Source organism: Podarcis cretensis, assembly GCF_951804945.1.
Source record: "Podarcis cretensis genome assembly, chromosome: 12".
NCBI classification, from domain to species: domain Eukaryota; kingdom Metazoa; phylum Chordata; class Lepidosauria; order Squamata; family Lacertidae; genus Podarcis; species Podarcis cretensis.
The window spans coordinates 59,672,126-59,693,262 of NC_137181.1; the positions used below are offsets into that span (position 1 = coordinate 59,672,126).

The 21,137-nt window shown below is 41.1% G+C and overlaps 1 protein-coding gene across 6 annotated transcripts in view; it reads left to right on the top strand.

Moving 5' to 3' along the window:
- Positions 1-21,137, top strand: part of HECW1 (HECT, C2 and WW domain containing E3 ubiquitin protein ligase 1) — a 199,079-nt gene that overhangs the window by 74,367 nt on the left and 103,575 nt on the right. For all 6 annotated transcript variants that reach the window (XM_079947509.1, XM_079947508.1, XM_079947511.1 and 3 more), the window contains one exon: positions 11,725-11,832. In XM_079947509.1, coding sequence (XP_079803635.1) covers positions 11,725-11,832 — 108 coding nt within the window. The remainder of the gene's footprint in view (positions 1-11,724; positions 11,833-21,137) is intronic.

Consider the following 21,137-nt stretch of genomic DNA (forward strand, 5'->3'; position numbering starts at 1 on the left):
ATGAAGTGTATCTAAAGTGGGCCAGCACAGTTTTTTGACTCACTAATCTAAACCTAACTCATACCCCCATGTGTTTTGAACTATTCCACCCCCACACCTACCCAAACCTGCAAAACAAAGTTGGCCACAACAGGAGGTCTATTGAACTCCTGTAGGGCTCCCTTCAAACTGATCAGTGAATGACTTGTTCTAATTACCAAATAAGCATGTGTATTTGAATCCCATGGAATTCAATGGGACTTACTTAAATATGCTGTCCTTCATGCCATATTAATAGTGATTTTCTTTGAAGAGCCAACATAGCTCAGTGACTAAGGCAGGCTTGATAAGATGGGTTCAAATGTGAAGCCAAATATATACATTATGGAAGTTTCCCCCCCAAAAAATGTTTAGGGGTACTCTCATTTTCCTACTCATACTGAAATACTGCCCCTCAATGAGGCCAAACTTAGATTCACAAAATGTTTAGGGGTATGCGTACCCCTGGGTCCCCCCCAGAAAAAAGCACTGCATTATGGTCTTTCAAGATCTGCTTCCCCACCTGTAAAATGGAAGTAAGTGTGGCCTTATAAGAATGAATTGTAAGACAAGCACACTGTGTTCAAATGCTATAAAAAGAGTTAGCAATAAAAGGCTGCAAATGCTTGTTGGGCTCCCCTGTGCCACTGCTCTTCTCTTCTTTTGCAGAAACAGCCATGTGCAGTGCAATGTTCAATTCACAGTTGCTTATTTGTGACAGGGTGTTGTATCACACTCTAATGTCCACACTGAGCACATCCTGGCAGTTCCTTGGGGAGGCACCAGGGAGGTGTTACCTGAGGCCTTGCCCTGTGACCTGCCAGCCCATCAAGCTTCTTTCCATCACCACCTCCTTCCTGGCTTTGACTTTCCTTGATCTCCTGCCCAGCCCTCTCTTCCTCCACAGTTATAAAGAACCCTGAAGCCTCACTGTCTACAGCTGTGTCTTGTCAGGACCCACTGCAGGGAAGAGCATGTCTTGTCTGGCTACAGGCTTGTCTCACAGCCATTCTCTACCAGCAAGGCCTGTTGACCAGGGTCCTGATCTTGCATCCATACAGGAGGGAAGCACAGGGGGATAGTGGTGGTCCCTGGCAGTCCTTCACAAAGTCAAATACTACAGTGTTTGGGATTAATCTACCTGCTTCCTGTTTTCCAAACCAGAAGTGGGGAACAGGTTCTGTTCTTCTGGAGGTCAGTGAGGTCTAGAGATCCTTCTTAGCACTTAGGCATGTAAGGAGAAAATATCTGTGGCTCCTTGTCCTAATTGGGCTAAATCATAGTAAACAGAAAGAATGAGAATAAATCCTGTGGTGTGGTAAAATGGTGGAGTTTGTTTCCTTCCTGCTAGTGCAGAGGGTTGGGTGAGGAGTTAACTCTGCAGCTGTTTTGAGAAATCTGCTGCTATTCCTAGGTCACTTGCTTGCTTATATAGAGATTTGGCAGGCACCTTTGGTGCCAACTTTTAAATGCCTGCTGAAAACTTTCTATTCTGCTAGGCTGGTGCAGAAGGCATCCTTAAGAAGGCATCCTTCCACAATGGTTGGCTTCTCTTTTTAACTTTTATTAATGATTTGTATTTTATGATTTTATTGCTGTAAACAGATTTGATATCTCTTTATGACATAGTGGTATACAAATATTTTTATAAATATTATAAATATCCCACATTTCCATTCACTCCTCAGTCCTCAAGGTGGCTTAATAATGCAAAAATTCAATACCTCTTTTACATATAGTAAGGAAAACTCTTTAAAACTGATTCCAAACAATACCTAACCAAACAAGGGCTATCAGAGACCTAGCAATGCTACAAGAATGGGGTGCCAGCACTGAAAACCTCATCCTGCTTATGGCTGCTAACCTTTCTTCAACTAAGGAAGGTGCAAGACCCTGTCAGATTATTTAAGAGCCTGAGGAAGTTCACATTGTAATAACTATTATATATTCATTATTTTGATATAGTAAATTTCCAAGTCACCACACAAGACAACCTGTAGGTGATTTACCGTACTTTTCGGTGTATAAGACAAGCTTTTTTTTACTCTAAAATAATGTTAAAAAATGGGGGTTATCTTATACACGGATAGTGCACAGGGGGGGACGGGTGATTGGTGACTGCATCAAGGGCTGCTTTGGATTGGCTGCTTCTGTGATAATTTGGTGTGTGAATGGTTGCTGTGGCAAGGGCTGCTGTGGATTGGCTGCCACTGTGGCAATTGGTCATGCGATTCCCGGCTGCTGTTGGCGAGTGGGCAGGCACTTGTTGGCTTATCTGACACGAGCGATTGTCAGTGTTTGTTTGCTGGGTTTGTGAATTTCTACAATTCCCCCCAAAAGCTCTGGGCATTCCTCCCCCCGAAAAGCTCAACAACTTTGGCCATTTCCTCCCCCCCCCCTTTTCTTAAATAGTGTATAAAAATACAAAAGAGAAAAAGAAAGAGAAAGAGAAAGAGAAAGAAAGAAAGACTCTATAATTCTTGTCCAATACAAAACTATAAAAGTGAAATTATTATTCTACTACATATACATTTATTTATATATTGATATATTGTACTATATTCTTTATAAATGCATTCCAAATGTCATTATATTTGGTATACACCATCTGTGTCTATAAGCTGTCTGTATTTTGCAAGAGTTGTCATATCTTCTATCCATTGATTAAAGGGCACCACAAATTTATTTTTCCAGTGGATGAATATCAATATTTTAGTCACAGTGAGGGTGTGAATAAAGGTGTTTTCTTGGTGCTGAAAATATTGTAAAGTGGATGGGAGGAAGAGTACTAGAAGCAATTCTGGTCCCAAACTGTGTGTGTAGGGTTTAAAGATCAAAATCAGCACATTTAAATTCAGCTCAGAAACAAATCAGCAGTCAGTTTAACTCTCTAAGCACTAGTGTCTAAGCACTAAGCACTGGACAGGGGTAGCCTAAGTGGTGCCCTCCATATGTTGTCGGACTGCAACTCCCATCAGCTCTAGCCAGCATAGCTGATGACCAGGGATGGAGAGTTGTAGCCCAGCAATACCCAGAGGTGACTGCATTGACTGCCTCTGGCTTAGGCAAGTAACTCAGCTGCAATTTGGACCAACTGAAGTTTTCAAACTGCTTTCAAGGCAGCCAGTGCAGCGCATTATAGTAGCTGAAAGCTTGCTGTCACATATTCTGTTGTTAGGAAGGATATTGTGCAAGTTGGCCCTGAGTTTATTGCAGGATAAGACACAGTATGTAAGATAAAGCATATAAAAACCAGTACCCATTGCTGTATGTGGGATGGTTGTCTCATAGAGTGCTTCCTTGCCTTGTCTTTTGTTACATGGCACCACAACCTTCTTCAAAACAGGGGGAAATGTTTGAAGTGTAGATTGCCGTTGTGATTTGTCTTTTTGTGCCTTTAACTCTGGGTCTCGGATATCAGTGTGACGCTGTCAGCATTCCTTTATGCATCCCCAGAAGAGTTAGTGAGTCAGCCTGCAGCACATTTTCTTACTGTTAGCTGCTGCATCTACGCAAGTTTGCTCAAGAGTGAGTGTGGACTCTGGACTGACGTGTGTTAGGCTCTAAAGTCTCTTCTTACTTGAAAGAACTGAGGGATAATCAATGGCATGATATCTTGGAAACTGCAAACAATAGTGAAACTTGCCAGTTTATTTGATCCAGAGAACAAATGGAGAGTGTTCCTCATTAACTTATTGAAATCCTTCTAACAATATTGCAATATATCCTTCCCACTCCTGGTGAAATATGAGGCCTGTCTTTTTTCAATACAGGCAGGGTATAAATAAAGTCATATTTAATATTTGTTACTATTATATTTATTATTATTAATTTATACCCTCCCTTTTCCCTGACAGGCTGCTTAAATCTAAAAACAAGCACGGCAAAGAATATAGAAAAATCAATCATTAAAGTTAAACACTGAGAGAGAACAATAAACATATATGAAAATATACCAAGAATTACAATAAAACAGCATGGCACCAACCCTTTCATTCAAAGCAGTCAATTCCCAATAGCTTGTTGGAACAAGGACTTCACCTGCCAGCAGAAGGACAACAGGGAGCAAGCCAGTCTGGTTTTTCCAGGGCAGGATTTCCAGAGTCTGGGAGCAGCTCCTGAGAAGACCCTTTCCTGCAACAGCACCAAAGGGGCCTACGAGGTGGTAAGACCAAGAGAAGGGCCTCCCTTGAAGATCTCAAAACCTGGGCAGGTTCCTATGAGGGAATATGGTGTTGGCCTTTGTAGGTCATAACCAGCCATAGGCACCGACTCCATGGGGCCTGAGGGGGCCCGAGCCCCCCCAATAATTTAAGAAAATTATTACCGTAAATTTCGCTCTATAACACGCAGATTTTTTTCTCCTAAAAAGTAAGGGGAAATGTCTGTGCGTGTTATTGAGCGAATGTGTGGTCCCTGGAGCTGACTCGCCGGAGCGCAGGGGCAAAAATCAGGCAAAAATCAGGCAAAAAGAAGATCGGGCGGTCGGGCGGAGGGAAGGCGGAAGCTGCTGCTTACTGCCCACTCGCTTCTGTTGCTGCGTTTGCTCAAACTCAACAAAGAGCAGGGAATCCCCTGCCCTCCTGGCAAGCAGAGGCTTAAGGAAAGGATCGAGTCCTTCCTTCTAATTCTTTCCTAGTCACACTGCGCGCAGGCTCCAGCCCACCACCTCCTCCTCCTCTCCGTGCTCTAGGGACTCGCAGGTGGGAGAGAGAGAGAGAGGGCTGGCTGGGGGCAGGGGGGACACTTTTGCCTTCCTTTCCTCCCCCCCACCCCGTTAAACTCCTCCCCTGCATTCTTAGCCAGCTGCTTCTCCGCACACCCCTCTTGGGCTTCTTGTCCCTTCTGTGTTTTTCCTTCCCTCCTCATTTAAAACGTGGTGACAAAGCACGGATCCACATGGATCCTCAGGATTTTTGCATTGGGTCACCCCAAATTCACCATCAGATCACATAGCATGTTCATGGCTACATCTTGCACCAAAAAAATCACGCACCCACTGTTGCCTAGGGTCACAGTGGTGCAAAAACGTGGTTACAAAGCACGGATCCACATGGATCCTCAGGATCTTTGCATTGGGTCACCCCAAATTCACCATCAGATCACATAGCATGTCCATGGCTACATCTTGCACCAAAAAAATCACGCACCCACTGTTGCCTAGGGTCACAGTGGTGCAAAAACGTGGTTACAAAGCATGGATCCACATGGATCCTCAGGATCTTTGCATTGGGCTACTCTAAACTCACTGTCAGATATTTAAAATCTTCATAAAATAGAGAATTAAATACATACAGAATGTTAAATTTTCAGTTTCGAAATATTAGTACTAGTTTAGTACTGTATTTCTATATTACTATAGTACTGTATTAGTTATTTTCAAATACTTAAATATTTTTAGGGTGTAAGACCCAATTAAAGCCCGTTATTTACATACAGTATTACAGTATTTACATACAGTATTAGGCATACTGTATTAACTTTATTAACTGTATTAAAGCATTAACTTTGAGATATTATTTTTATTTAATGAACCCTCAGCCTTATTCAAAGTAAGCTTAAATTAGCTATTTCACTTATTAATCAAAGTGCTATTATTGTGCGACAGCAATATTTTATGTTTTATTCTTTTAATGATAGTTTAGGATTTATTTAAATATCATTTCAGTCTTTTCAGAGCTATATATTCACTGCTCTGTAATAGTCTATAAGCATAATTGTTACTGTAAATTAAATTAGCTTTTTACGAAAATACCGTGCGTGTTTATGTTTTGTTTCTTTTTTCAAAGCCAAAAAGTGTTTCAGGCTTGTCGAGTTTCCCGGAGTGTGGAGTTATAGAGAGTCGAGTTTTTGGGGGTTCTAATGTTGATCATATGACTCTAAAATACTTTAAAAAAAACTTTAAAACTCACTAATTTTCATCTAAAATTTAGAAAACTTCCCGGGGCAGGACCCCGGTATGGGCCCCCCCAATATTTTTTATAAGTCGGCGCCCCTATAACCAGCACTTTGAATTGTGCATGGAAACAGACCAATAGCCAGTGGAGCTGTTGTAGCAGCTGTAACCAATGACCAGCCCCAATACTGTAGGCCAATAACCAGCCCCAATCAACAGTTTAGCCCGTTGACGTTTCTGAGCACTTTTCAAAGGCAGCCCCATGTAGAGTGAATTACATTAAGCAGGGTGTAACTAAGGTATGTGTCACTGTGGCCAAATCAGACATCTCAAGGAACAGGTGTAGCTGGTGAACTAGCTTTAACTGCAAACACACTCCTGGCCACCACAGAGACCTGGATATCCAAACTCAGGACTGAATTCAGAAGTACACCTGCGAGCCTGTGTATTTGAGGGAGTGCTACACCATCCAGCACAGACTGAATCCCCATTCCCTGTTCTGCCTTTGTTTTATTTAAATGAGAAGATTTTGAATCTAAAGGGAAAGGGCTAAGCAATCATTCTGCTTTGCCATAATGCTCAAAATAGTAGCTGGTTCTGTTGGGCAGAACAAAACAAAAAAATGCCCACATTCCAGCTGTTGTTTTAAGTTCCACTCTACCTAAATGTACTCAGATAATTTAACTTGGGTCACAAAGGCCTTTACATGAAGTCCAGAACATAGGCTATCCTTTCATTGCCTGAGTCCTTGATTTCATGTGAGGGTAATATTGCACAGTGCTTATTGATATACATTAGGCTTTCTTCTTCCCTATCCTTCTGGGAAAACCAAAACATTTTAAAAAGTTGTCTGATAAAAGTTCATTATGCACAAAACCTCTAGGGTCCAATTTCTAGGCTGTATTTGTTCTTCTTCTTTATTATTCAACCATTTCTTTTAAGTTTATATCAAAAATATTTTTGACCTAATTAGCTGAAACTCTGCTTTAAAAGCCACATGCTTCTTTCTTTTCTCTTTTGCCTTTAATTTTATTTCCCCTCCTAAAAGGCAAAAAATCTCTAATGCTATGTGTAATTCCAGCAAGACTCTAATTAGTGAAGTTTCTCTCAATATACTTCTGAGTTTATCCTGACTTTCTGACTGCTTTAGTTTATTCCTTGCATGAGGATTTGATTCCAAGTCGACTGATTCACAATCAAAGCACATGACAAAAAGAATAGCTTTGGACCAAGCTGCATGTGTTGTGTGTAGGGGTACAGCATATACAATCCTATAGCTCTGGTATATAACTGCGATTTTTGACTAGCCTTCCCACATGAACATGGCTGCCTTGGAACAACTGTGCATTTTAGAGGATCTCGGAAGTATGCTCGGAAGTGCATCTTTGGCTCACATGCAGGATAGCCAGACCTATTGGGCTTGCCACTCTTCCACTTGAACTGAGAGTGGGCACTGGAACGTATCCAGCGTCCTCAGTATGGCTGCCCATTGTAGGAGAAGGTTGGTTGTGATTAGGGGAGGCCCATCCCATTTCTCTGCCTGAGGCAAAACGGGAAAGCCTTACTCACTGGGGTTGCATAGCTGCATCTTTTGGGTTCCAGCAAGATCTCACAGGAAGCTGGAAGCCACTTCTCCAGCGTTGGGATGGGGTGGGTGGCACCCACAGCAACTCCAGAGAAGTTAGAAGAAGCAGTGATGATGGCAAGATCTCACAAGAGCTCACTGGAAGCTGCTGTCACCGCTTCTCCTTGTTTGTCCAGTGGTAGGGGTGGGCTGCCCCTTGGGATTTCGCCTCTGTCCGCTTCGTGGTGGGCCAGCCTTGGTTCTGGTACCCAACCTAGCCCCTTTCATGCGTGAATCATGTCAAGGGACATAATGTGATTTCTGGGAAGTTGGGCTGCACTATTGGCCACAGCCCTGGGCATCAGGCATGCTTTTGGCCCCCACCCTCAGACCCCATAGGTTGTCATGGTCTGTCTGCAGTGAAGAAGTCTGGAAGCAGCTAGTTGTGCACAGGCTTCTATGCAATTGGTACTCTTCTGCCTTGCTCCTTTCTAAATGTATAACGCTGCCTTCATGCAGGTCATGCATGCAGGGGGTTACTGATTTTTATAGAAGCTTGTCTGCTATTAGTAATTTTCTCACTGAGTTACTCCTGAGAAACTTCCAAGGAAGTTTCTAGAGTTTCTCTGAAACACAGTTTGAAAACTACTGATGTGTAGCATTACCTTCATTCCTTATGCCTGTGTTCAGCCTCCATATAGATAAAGATTTGTGGGATGTTTTTGGCTTATTGGCTTATGATTGGGAGTAGAAAAATTAATGTACCTCAGCCCAGAAAATAGTGGGAATAGCACATGGCTGGACACACAATCTTGGAGGGTTGACTGTGGAGTGGCATATGAAGTGTTACTAGAAGCTGGGTCTGATCTTTTCCATAAGTGAAGGCTTTGCATGTTATTCTTATTTGCATAGTAATGATGATGATGATGATGATGATATACCACTTAATTGGCAAAGTGACTTTTAAGTGATTTAAGAATTTAAACACACATAATTAAAATATGCCGTAAAACAATTCAGTAAAAAGGTTGAAACAAACACCCACAGTGTTTAAATAAACGTAAAAAAGGTTAAGGACAAGGACCCTTGGATGGTTAAGTCCAGTCAAACTTGACCAAGGGGTGCGGCGCTCATCTTGCTTCAGGCTGAGGGAGCCGGTGTTTGTTCACAGGCAGCTTTCTGGGTCATGTGGCCAGCATGACTAAACTGCTTCTGGCACAATGGAACACCATGTCAAGTGCCACAGCGCACAGAAACGCCATTTACCTTCCTGCCACAGTGGTACCTATTTATCTACTTGCATTGGTATGCTTTCAAACTGCTAGGTTGGCAGGAGCTGGGACAGAGCAACGGGAGCTAACCTCTTCATGTGGATTCAAACCACCAACCTTCCAATCGGTAAGCCCCCAGAGGTTCAGTGGTGTAGATCACAGCGCCACCTGCTCCCACAAGTGATTAAGTAAACACATGTGCAATAAAGCATACCCAGAAGATCCAAATGTGGAAACCTTTTTTCTGCATATAATTCTGCTCTGGACTGGAGCATTAGGGCATCTATTTCCAAAGACTGTGCGCATAATCATTGAAGGCCTCCAGCTGCTTCATTTAATCAAAAAGAACTCAAGGTCAGAACCAGGGGACACCTTTTTGCTTCCTGTGCAAAACAAGTCAGAAGCTGGCACGACACATGTCAGTTCATCTTAACTTGTCAAGCTGGCAACACTGATCTGTGTAGCCAGGATTGCTTAATTCATGTGTACACTTTCAACACTGGTGCCCATTCAACAGTTTGTGTGTGAGGGATTGTGGCTGATATGAGTGGGATAAATCATTGATGCAAATCATGCATCAAAGCTGTGAAATGTTCAAATATATAAAAGGATGTCACATAGAGGAGGGAGAAAGGTTGTTTTCTGCTGCTCCAGAGAAGCGGACACGGAGCAATGGTTCCAAACTACAAGAAAAAAGATTCCACCTAAACATTAGGAAGAACTTCCTGACAGTAAGAGCTGTTCGACAGTGGAATTTGCTGCCAAGGAGTGTGGTGGAGTCTCCTTCTTTGGAGGTCTTTAAGCAGAGGCTTGACAACCATATGTCAGGAGTGCTCTGATGGTGTTTCCTGCTTGGCAGGGGGTTGGACTCGATGGCCCTTGTGGTCTGTTCCAACTCTATGATTCTATGATTCTATGATTCTATGATTCTATGATTCTATGAAATTTGCTACAAATGCACTTATTTGTTTGTTTGTTTGCTTATTTTAAAATAGGTTTTCAAACGTTGAACAAATGGAGGCGTGTACCAAAGATGCTTCTCACTGGGAATCAGTTTGGTCTGGGGCTACATTTTCTGGCTACGTTCTCATTTAAAAATAAAGAGAAAGAGCAGACTGAATTATGAGTCATCATTGGTGGTGGGATAAAGTCACTCTCTTAAGTTATTGTTGATAGGAAAGATAACAGCATGAACTCTTCTAGGACAAACTGAATTTTGCACCCTTCATCCTTTACTTTTGGGTTGCGTTTATTCAAAAAGACAATCCTTAGTAAGGGAAAGCAATTGGCAAGCAAAGTGAAGCTTAACTCCCAGTCTTAGGGACTCACACATCCTTCTTCCGTAAATCATGAGTCAGTGAGTAGCTGAAGTGCATGATAGGCAAAAGGTTATTCCAAAGTCTCTGTCAGTGTTTATACTGGAGAAAAGCAGATTGTAAAAAGCTCTTGGTGCTTTTGGCTCAGTTAGATCTAATGCCATTGACTATTTTGCCTTCCTCATCATCCTCAGCACCATATTTTAGTTGCTAGACTAGAAGCAGCTATGGTGCACAATATGTGACCTTGTGCCGGCCATCCTCTCTCTGCCTAATCAATCTCAATTAAAATGTCCTAAGGTCCATGGAGGAAGAGTGGAATAGAAACATTAATTAATGATCTATGATCGCCACCACCCTCAGAAGTTCATGCTTCACATTCCCCCAAACCAGTTAATTGTTTTCTTGCCAGAGGAAGGATAAAAGTGTGGTGTTGTATGTTCATTACTACATCTTTGTAGAGGTTAGCATTTACTAAAAGATTAGAAAACCATAATGAATCATTTTCCTCCTGATTTTAAATGTATCTATAACCACACTGGTATCCTCAAGCTGTGTGTCCATGCATTTTTCATGACACCAGTAGCTATTATTTTTCCCTACCAGAAGGTATCTTGTTTCTCTCAGAGACAGAAATTTTCTCTTCAAAAATTATTTTGTGTGGGCAAGATTCAATACCTGTCTTGCTAACACTAGTTCTGAAAATATGGCAGGTTTAAAGTTCACTGGAGCATATGTCTGCTATATAGCAAAATGATAGTTGCTGATTGTTCTGAGGGAACTCCCAGATTCCCTTGGGGGCAGAACCTTGTTCATCATGTAGCTTTCCTGAAATCAGTGGAACAATCTGTGGAGAAAATATTACTTGAGGAGAGTGTTGAAGCTTTAGATAATTGACTGGAATGTAATGGGGACCACAAAGTAGTAGTTCTTCTTCTTCTTCTTCTTCTTCTTCTTCTTCTTCTTCTTCTTCTTCTCCTCCTCCTCCTCCTCCTCCTCCTCCTCCTCCTTCTAGTATACCACCCTTCATCCAAATATCTCAGGATGGTTCACAGCATAAAAATACAAGATAAAAACACAAAATACATAATAAAAACAACAACAAAACAACACAATCTCCCACAATGGAGAAAGGGAACCTGTGCTTCTACAGAGGGATGCTGTGGACCCAAACAAGTTAAAAGATCCTGAGATCTTTTTACATTGTTACGAACAGAAGATAAGGAAGTAAAATTTTTTTCTTGATTGTACAGCTTCATACCATAGCTGATGGCTCACATGATGGTATGCTCCACATGGGCCTGGTTCACCCAACACGATAAACCAAACTACACAAATGTGCAGATACCTGGAGAGGAGCTTGCAATCACTTTACTTTTCCCAGGTATATTTTGGTTTACTATGTTATACAAACCAAGCCATGGAAAACTATTGTACCAGGGTTAGGAAAAGGCTAGGCTAGACCCTTTACTCTGATGTCTACGTTTATATGTGGAAGGTTTGGGGTTTTTTAAAAAATGGAGGAGTATCATGGAGGGTTTGCTGGTGAGAGATAGGACACTTTCCTGCCTTTCAGTGATAAATTATAAAAAAAGAAGCTGTGTTTTCAGCCCTTTCCTTTGCTCTGATTTCACTGGCTCTCTTTTGTTAATTTTGCAGATGAGGTTTTGTCTGAAAATTTCCTAGACTACAAAAATCGTGGGGTAAATGGCTCTCACCGAGGTCAGATTATCTGGAAGATTGATGCCAGCTCTTACTTCGTAGAACGTAAGTATTTCATAGTGCTATTACATCACACTTCAGTGAAAACAGGAAGAGCTGAGCTCCCACGGTACATGGGTGTTTTTGGGAAAATTTAATGTGTGTGGCAAAGAAAAATGATCAATTGCTTGTCCAGAAACTATGCTTCATGAATAACAGAAGCTACTACTGAAAGGATGCAGTGGGTGAAATTGCATCTATAACTCTGTATGTGTTGGTGTTATTAAGCACAAACATCTCATAACATGAGAGGTTTCAGAACAGGTGCCAAATACTTCTGTGTTTGGAGAAAAACTATTTTCAAGTTCATTTATATTTATTTAACATCAAAATTATTAAATCTGCTGGAGCTTTTATTCTTGTTTTAGTATTCTGTAGTTTGGATCAGTTTCTGGCAGAGCAAATCTTCAATCCCTTTCTTGGAGTTTTTGTGGTGTGTGTGTTATTCTGAATAACCATTTCCGGGCAATCTCAGGGAAGTATTTTTTTAAAAGGAAATTAATTCCATACTGCATTTGCTGAGCTCACTGCATAACATACTGTTGATGCTCAATAAACTATGTGCTCAAGCATAGTAAAGGTGAATCTTACATTGTTGCGTCTGTGCCTGATGGTGTCATACTTAACACGTGTTGCATGTGCTGCTGTAAGGAGTTCAAAATGTAGATTAATAAAGGCGCTCCAAACAGGTTGTGTTGTGTGACAACTGGCTGCAAAGGAAAACAATACATTGTTAAAACAAAGCACTGCTTGATAGGAAGTTAACTGGGATAACTGGAACAATTTTCTGGCAGACTTAAGGAAGGTTACTTTAAACCATTTGTGAACAATCTGTGACAGAGGTTTTGAATATTTAAAACTGTGGTTTCAAAATGGATTACAGAGCATACTGTGGGGTCCTTGGAAACTTATTGGGGGTTCCTCAATGAGGAAGTCTGCTGTGAAGGACAAGTTTCTTGGAAAGATTGATTTCTTGCCTCTACTGCTAGTCTTCCTCTGCAAGGGTCAGGACCAACAAGCTCTATGTACAGAGTGTGTCAACCAAAAAAATCCTCAGAATTATTGGCAGCATGCAGGGTTTTGATGGCTGACATGCAAAGCTTCCTTGGTAGACAATGGAAAATAGATTCCATTCACTGGCCTAAGCTAAATACGTAGTTTCACAGAATATGGACTATAAGAACCAAGTTGCAATGTGCCAGAAACTACAGTGAGATTTCTGTACCAGTTCTGTCTGCTTCTAACACAGCTGTATTCTAGTTGTGCCATCAGGGTGGGACAGCTACACAGCAGGAGGTATCTGCCTAGGGTGTCTGATTAGGGTGTGTGATTTTAGGGTACAAAACTTAATTTTTGCACATTTCTTTACTGAGGGGTCTTAAAAATGTGGTTTTGGGTGTCAGGAATTCAAATCTGCTTTTATTTTTGTAATTGGACAAAAAATTAGCTTGGAAGCCTACACACTTGACAAAGAAGCACATAAACTGTGTTTAAAAACCAAAGAATTTTAACTTTGCCTTCTGAAAATGTCAGGTAATAATAAAACAAAAGGCCTGTATTTAAAAACTGTGGGAATGTTAAGGGTAGTAAGAGAGGATATATTGATTTGTAAGATTTGTAGAAATTACACACACAAAATTGCAGAAACAAATGTGTGCATTGGGATAAAATCACACTACAATGTTAATAAAGGATTTGGGGGAAATTGCGAGCTGATGTGGAAATCTGGAGAACTGAAGATTGGAAAAATGAGAAACTGAAATTGACAGATTCACCCATCCCTAACTTGCATGGTAGAAGAGGCATTATCAAGTTTCAAAGTGATACAGATATGAAAGCTCTGGACTTTGGATGAACTAGGTTTTCTTTTTTGTTTACTCAGATATTCTCTTCTGTAATTGATTGTTAATTCGGTTAACTCTAAGGGGAGTTCTGCCATATGCTTTTCTTTCATCATATTATCAGTATGATTTCATTATCTACGTACTTTCTTAAATGAACCCCTCCTCTTTTTTTGTATGCTCTTCTGGCTTCAGAATCTGCTTCCAAGCAGCCTCTAATTCTTACTCAGGAGAGCAAGTCCTTCCATATTAATTGTCAGTTGGGGAGTGGTGCACTGGTATGGTACAGGTGGGGCTCTTTGGCCTGTGTTTATTATGCCCCCCCCAATTTATTGGGATAAAATCCGTTCTATAGCCATAACCATTTGAGATTTTGTACCATCTTTGTCTTTCTAACAGATACTCTCTGCCTCCAAGCAGCTCCACAAAAGGCAGAAACTCCAAAGCATAGCTTTCATAGAATTGTACAGTTGGAAGGGACCACAAGGGTCTTCTAGTCCAACCCGTTACAATGCAGGAATCTTTTGCCCAATGTGGGGCTCAAACCCACGACCCTGAGATGAAGAGTATCATGCTCTACTGACTGAGTTATTCCAGGTCATAAATAGTTCAATTTCCCTGCTAGGAGAAGCGACACCTGTTGAGCATGTGCTATCAAGAAACAGAAGGTGGTAGGCCTCTTTGTTTTCTCTAACCAGTGTGGTGTAGTGGTTAAGAGCAGTGGACTGGTGAACCGGGTTTGATTCCTTGCTCCTCCACATGCAGCTGCTGGGTGACCTTGGGCTAGTCACACTTCTTTGAAGTCCCTCAGCCTCACTCACCTCACAGAGTGTTTGTTGTGGGGGAGGAAGGGAAAGGAGGTTGTTAGCTGCTTTGAGACTCCTTAAAGGTAAAGTTAAAGGTACCCCTGACCATTAGGTCTAGTCGTGGACGACTCTGGGGTTGTGCACTCATCTCACTCTATAGGCGGAGGGAGCCGGAGTTTGTCCGCAGACAGCTTCCGGGTCACGTGGCCAGCAGGACTAAGCCGCTTCTGGCAAACCAGAGCAGTGCACGGAAACGCCGTTCACCTTCCCGCTGGAGCGGTATCTATTCATCTACTTGCACTTTGACGTGCTTTTGAACTGCTAGGTTGGCAGGAGCTGGGGACCAAACAACGGGAGCTCTCCCTGTCGCGGGGATTCGAACTGCTGACCTTCCAATCGGCAAGCCCTAGGCTCTGTGGTTTAACCCACAGCTCCACGCGTGTCCCTTGAGACTCCTTATGGTAGTGATAAAGCGGGATATCCAATCCAAACTCCTCCTCCTCTAACTGTATTCATGGTTCCTCTTGCCTCAACTCTTCCAGTGTAGATGTGGCTATCTTGGATTCCACTAGGACTGTGAAATACAGAATTCCCAACATAAAGGAAGCCTGCAATATTTGCATATCTTGCAGTCATGGCCTTGATTATCCATGTGGCAGTGTGGACTTGTAAGTAGGGATGCTTGAGGATTTCAGGCTTTGTGAATAAAATGATCCATTCTTCTCAAATTAACGCATAATTAGGAAATCCACCGGATTTTGCACTGATTTGAATGGTGCAAGGCAATTTTTGGCTCTTGTAACATCTCAGAATACTACATTGGAATTGAAGAAAGTGTACATCTTTGAATAAGCCTTGTAAATACGTATTTTGAAAGGATTAATGTCAATTTGCAAGAGTAATGTTAATACAAGAATGGAGGGGAATGGAATTATGGGTAAAAACATGCAAATGTTACATGAATCAGAAACAGAGTTGCCCATCCCTTGTATACTGTGGGGAGATGTATTAATCAGATACTTAGTGAACAGTGATACTCTGCCTGATCTATTCAGATCATAATTAAAATTCCACCAGCTGTTACATATGATACTTGAAAATAATTATTTTATACAAATTATACTATTTTCCATACTGGATTTACTGATAATTTACGGCAATGCAAATAAGTAGGAGAACTGAGCCCACTGTCTTCCAAAGAACAAAAAACCTGAGAATAAGAAAGTTTGTGCTGGATTTCAGTTGAGCTTTTAATAATCCATGAGTCGCATTTCCCTAGGTGTCAGGAAACAGGCAGCTGAAGGGCCAGGGCCGGCATGCTGGGAATTTTAAACTGCATATTTCTTTTAAGGTAATTCAACTTCTTCCACTCATGGGAAAGTATAAGAATTTGGAATTATCCCTTCTCTCTTTTGTACAACCATGACTTAGGCAGAGTAGGATAAAGATTCACAACATCTAAGAATACGGAAAATATATGCTTTCAAAGCATTTTCTTAAAAAATGCTGGCTTGAAAGTTTGAGCATGCATACTTTGTGACTGAGTTAGAAGGCCATGAAAACTGGGTTAATAAAGGGATCCTTGACAGTTGCAGACTCTTCCCCAATTACTTACTTACTCTGGATGCCATTATGATGTTCAGTTGAATTCAAACTTCTGTTGAATTCAACACTTCAGTTGAATTCAACACGGCTACCTATCTGTAACTCAAACTTCTGTGGTAGCCGGGAAATTTCATAAAGCACTTTTGAAAAATAGACATTGAAAATTCCACTTTAAACTATGCAATGGCTTCAGATGGACTTGGAATTAACCTTATTTGCTATGAAACTATAGTTTCATTTGCTATGAAACTATATGAAACCAACTTCTTCAGGCCTGGGGCCACATTCCCCCATGAGCTATTGGTGGGCAGGGGCAGAGGTTAAAGTGGATAAAGCGACAGTCATTGACTCCTACCTGTGTACAGTAGGCTGCATCCCAACCACACAAAGGTTAGAGGTTACCACAGATACACACACCTCTCTCCATCTTCCATCCAGGCAAACAAGAGATATTATCCCATTTCAGTGACGCATTTCAATGGAGAATCAGACTTACGATGGAAGGTGCTAGTCAACAATCTCCAGATCAGAGATTGTTACTTGGTTGATGAATGAATAGATGCAGCTTCCATGGTTACGGTGAGCTTTCATCTGCTTATGCCAGGACATTAATTTGATTCATTCAGTTTCTCATGGAGCTTTCCACCAGCTGGTAATTTCTATGTGGGAGGAAAAAATATGCTGTAGAAGAGTTCTATTTTCTGCTGTCTAATTAGTGCTAATAGGAGTTACACCAGTACAACGTCACCACACTATTCTCACACTCTTCAAATGCAATGTTCTGGGAACAATCGAAACACAACATTTCATGGAAACCAATAGTGTGATAATTACAGTACAGTGGTACCTCGGGTTACATACGCTTCAGGTTACATATGCTTCAGGTTACAGACTCCGCTAACCCAGAAATAGTACCTCAGGTTAAGAACTTCGCTTCAGGATGAGAACAGAAATTGGGCAGCAGCGGCGCGGCAGCAGCAGCGGGAGGCCCCATTAACTAAAATGGTGCTTCGGATTAAGAACAGTTTCAGGTTAAGAATGGACTTCCGGAACGAATTAAGTACTTAACCCGAGGTACCACTGTAGAGGCTTGTATGTATTTGGGTCAATTGGTTCCTGTCTTGAATAATGTGGTTTCTCTTTAACCTATGGTGGAGGTGTACAGAGGACTTCCAAACTATCCAGAAGTTAGTAATAGAATTATTTTTTAAAAGTCTGAGAGAACGGTCAGAAACACCAGAGGGAAGTGAAGGGAGACTCAAATGCAAAATGTACCTTGCATGTCCTAAATAAATGAGCACTTGTAGAAATAGTTGAACAATGTGAATAAGCTGTGGGAAGTTCTGTCTTTAGAGCTGCTATGGTTAAGCAGCCTAATTTCAAAGAACACAAAGGCCAGTTCACATAGGGCAAACCAACGCAGATGAGCTCCAGTACCAAGTGTTGGTTTGTATTAATGAATCATCACTGCACTAAGGTTACATATCAAATTTTCACTGTGCATAACTTACATAAAAAATGTAAGTCCACCTCTCCTTTTCAACTGCTAGCCACCAAATGTTGAGTAAGCAAGTGATAATAGGACACTGTCTTATACCAAGTCAGACCATTGGTCCATCTTGTCATTGGCATCCATCTGTCTCACAATGGACAGCACCTCCAGAGGTGAAGTCAAATTGCTTCATTAGCAGCGCTGAAATGATCTCCCCGGAGCACAAGCCTGGTCAGTGCGTATGGAGGTCCTGAGCTGTCCAGGCAACAAGACCCCACTCTTGGCCTTGCAGCCCAAAGGAAAGCAGAGCAAAACGTTTGGAATCAGCTTCATTGCAGGAGTTGTCAGAAGGAGGTGTACCAGGCGCCATCTAACCATGTTAGGATCTGTGTAGGGTTTACTCCTTAGTCTTTTCTTATCCCAAAGATATCCCGCAAGGCAGTAGAAGTTTAAGATCAGAGTTTTCCTTCTCCTAGGTGGGCTACCTTTCCAGGTTGATGAGCCCCATCTGCCCCTCACTTCCCCCTACAGCACATGCTGATACCACCTTCTTGATGTTGGACCCACTATTGGTCCCATCCATTCAATCCACTTGAGCCTATCTTCACATGCAGGGGAAGTCCCTAAGTCACCAAGGGTTTGAGACCCATCGTCTACCATCACTTGGTCTATTATCTTCATGGACTGGTAGCAGCTCACCAGAGTTTGTGGAAGGGGTACTTCCCAGGCCTACCTCAACATGTCACGGAATGAACCTCAGTATGCAAAATGTTAGCTCTACCACCGAGCTCCAGTGCGAGGTTGCGTAACTCTAATTGTTGGGTTGTTGTTTTTAACATTACTTTCCTCCCTGCCCCTGCAGTACTGTATGAGGCATTTCTGCTTTCTTAAGCCACCGTTTATTTCATATTATGCTGAAAATGCATGACAATTAAACAGTTTGATTGCTCCTTTTTAAAAAAAAACCAACCCCAAGAACATGACACCATAAATAACCATTTACACAGAGACCATTTTATCACCAGACACTTATAACTAGAATGAAGAACAGGGTACATATTTTTGCAGAAAGAAAGGAGCAACCCATGCATTGCACATTATTTATTAATATAAATATAGTTCTTTTCAGTGCTAAAAACTAAAGGCTCTTGATTCTCTTCTCTATTTTGCATCTAAAATGAAAAAAACCCAAGGTGTGCTTTAGCCATTTTACTACCAAACTCTAGGATCTGTCCTAAGTGTTTTTTCTTCCCTTGAGTGCTTGAGAAACCCTGAAGTAAATTGACTTGAGACATCCTGATAGAGATTGTCCAAAACAAGTGAATTGTTCACAAAACTAAGATGAGGTATTTTGTACTACTGATGTTCAATAGGGAAGTCAGAGCATTTATGTTCTCACAAGTTAGATTCAGATAATTCTAAGAATTCATTACTGTTATTGCCACAAGAGTATTTATCTGAACAAACAAACAAAAAAAACAACAACACAATATTGGTGGCTTTTTGACCACTCCAATGCAATCAGATTTAATCAGAAGCTATAAGAGTCAACAAATGACTCTATGATAAAAGACTGGAAGATGCAGTAAGTTCTGAAAAACTGTTTAGACCTCTTATTTGAATTCCCCAGCTACACAGCTCTGAAACATCTGTCTTCTCAAATGGAGCATTCCCTGTTGCCATGGAAATATTAGGCTAAAAATACCATAAGATGTGTAGTTGACATAAAAGAAATGCATGCATATTGATTCTGAATGTGGGATAAATATTCAGTGATTAATAGAGCTGGCCTCATTTTTGTGTATGTGTTTAAATTTTATTATCTGAGATTGCATAATGTTGAATTTAGTGAATGTGGCTTTTGATATGATTCATCAAGTCCAAAGCTACCCACCTTTCCTGAGAAATCTATCCAATATGCTAATCAATAAAATACATCATTCTTCTAGTATCAATACACAGGAGTAAAAGATTATGCCTGGAGCCAAATTAAGACTGTCTGCATGCACTCTAAATAGACCTCTGTTATTATACTGCATGTGTCACCAGTGTGGTGCCTGCAGGTATATACATGCTCATAGAGGCTTTCCTTCCTTGGTGCCCACAGAATCCCTTCCCAGCACTGAAATTAGGCTTGAGAGAAGCATGCTATTGTAGCCAGAATATTGTTGCCATGTGTGTTTGGTTGCTTGGTATGTGTGGTGTCCATGGCAGTTTTTTCAGTTTGCAAATGTGCCCAAAGGCCCCCAAACTCAGGGCCCCTGTACTACTTACCATTGTGGGGTAGGGGTGAGGATTAATCAGTGTTTGAACCAGGGCAGAGTTGAAACTATTCCCAGTTTTTCACACAGTATTTGAAAGGACCAAAAACTCATTCCCTTTTGGTCCTTCTTGCAAAAATGTTCATTTATTTGTTTTGGGTGCTCTGTGCTCATTTGCCCTCAGATGTCCTTTATGTAGCCCAAGCCAACCGATTCTGTTGATCAACATGATTTCATTGCCAATGTCTGGTGGCATCATCATGTCAGATATAGAGTTGTGGGATATCATTCTATTTATTTTGCAGTTCCTATTAAGATGTTATAGCCAGTGTGATGTTTTCAGAAATGGTGCCAAAGAAACAGCAACCAAACAAAACTGTGAAGTTAAACCACATTGAAATATTCACACACAACCTGTTTTTTATTAAAATGAGAAAAAAGTTAATCTACTGAAATGCACTGTTTATTTCAACCTTTAAAATCAAAACTGGTGAAAACTCTGTACTTCCTTGGTTTCCACCTATCTGGTGCTAGTGATTTGATTTATGACACACTTCTTTTAAAGCACCCTTTTAAAGGTGCTTCTTTTAAAGACATCTGAAGGCAGCCCTGATTAGGGAAGTTTTTAATGTGTGACATTTTAATGTATTTTTAATCTTTGTTGGAAGCCGCCCAGAGTGGCTGGGGAGACCCAGCCAGATGGGTGGGGTACAAATAATAAATTATTGTTATATTATGATTATTTCCCTAGGGGTCTCTTTTTCTTCCAGTTACAATATACATGATGAAAAACCAAATGCATCAGAGTTTATATGCTTAGAATGTGGGTTTCCAAGTGAGTGAGTGAGTGAATGTTTATTATTATGGCAAACAGCCAGCATACTTAATATAAGTGTGTTTTTAAGCATTGGTGAGACAGGTACTGGCCTCTGAAGTGAACTCCAGGTGGAGTTCCACACATGGTCCTTTAGATCTGAATAAATCTTAGCTCTGAAATATCCTAAGAAAATGATGAGCAGTTAAATAAGGGCTAAATGGAAAGAAAGAAGTAATTTAATCACACAGTAGTGATCAGTGTCAGTGTCCACTGTAATTAAGGAATGTGAAACAGTAATCTGATCATACTGTATTATCACAAGGTTGAGTACAGTGCTGATTTAATTTATGGGGCCTCTATATTGGGCAGTAATCAAGCCAAAATGCAGCGATTTTTCTTTTCAATTTAATTCCCTGTTTGCACAGATACACAAATTACTTCCCAATGGTTTTCCTGTCTTCAGTTTTTTAAAACCATTTGACCAATCAG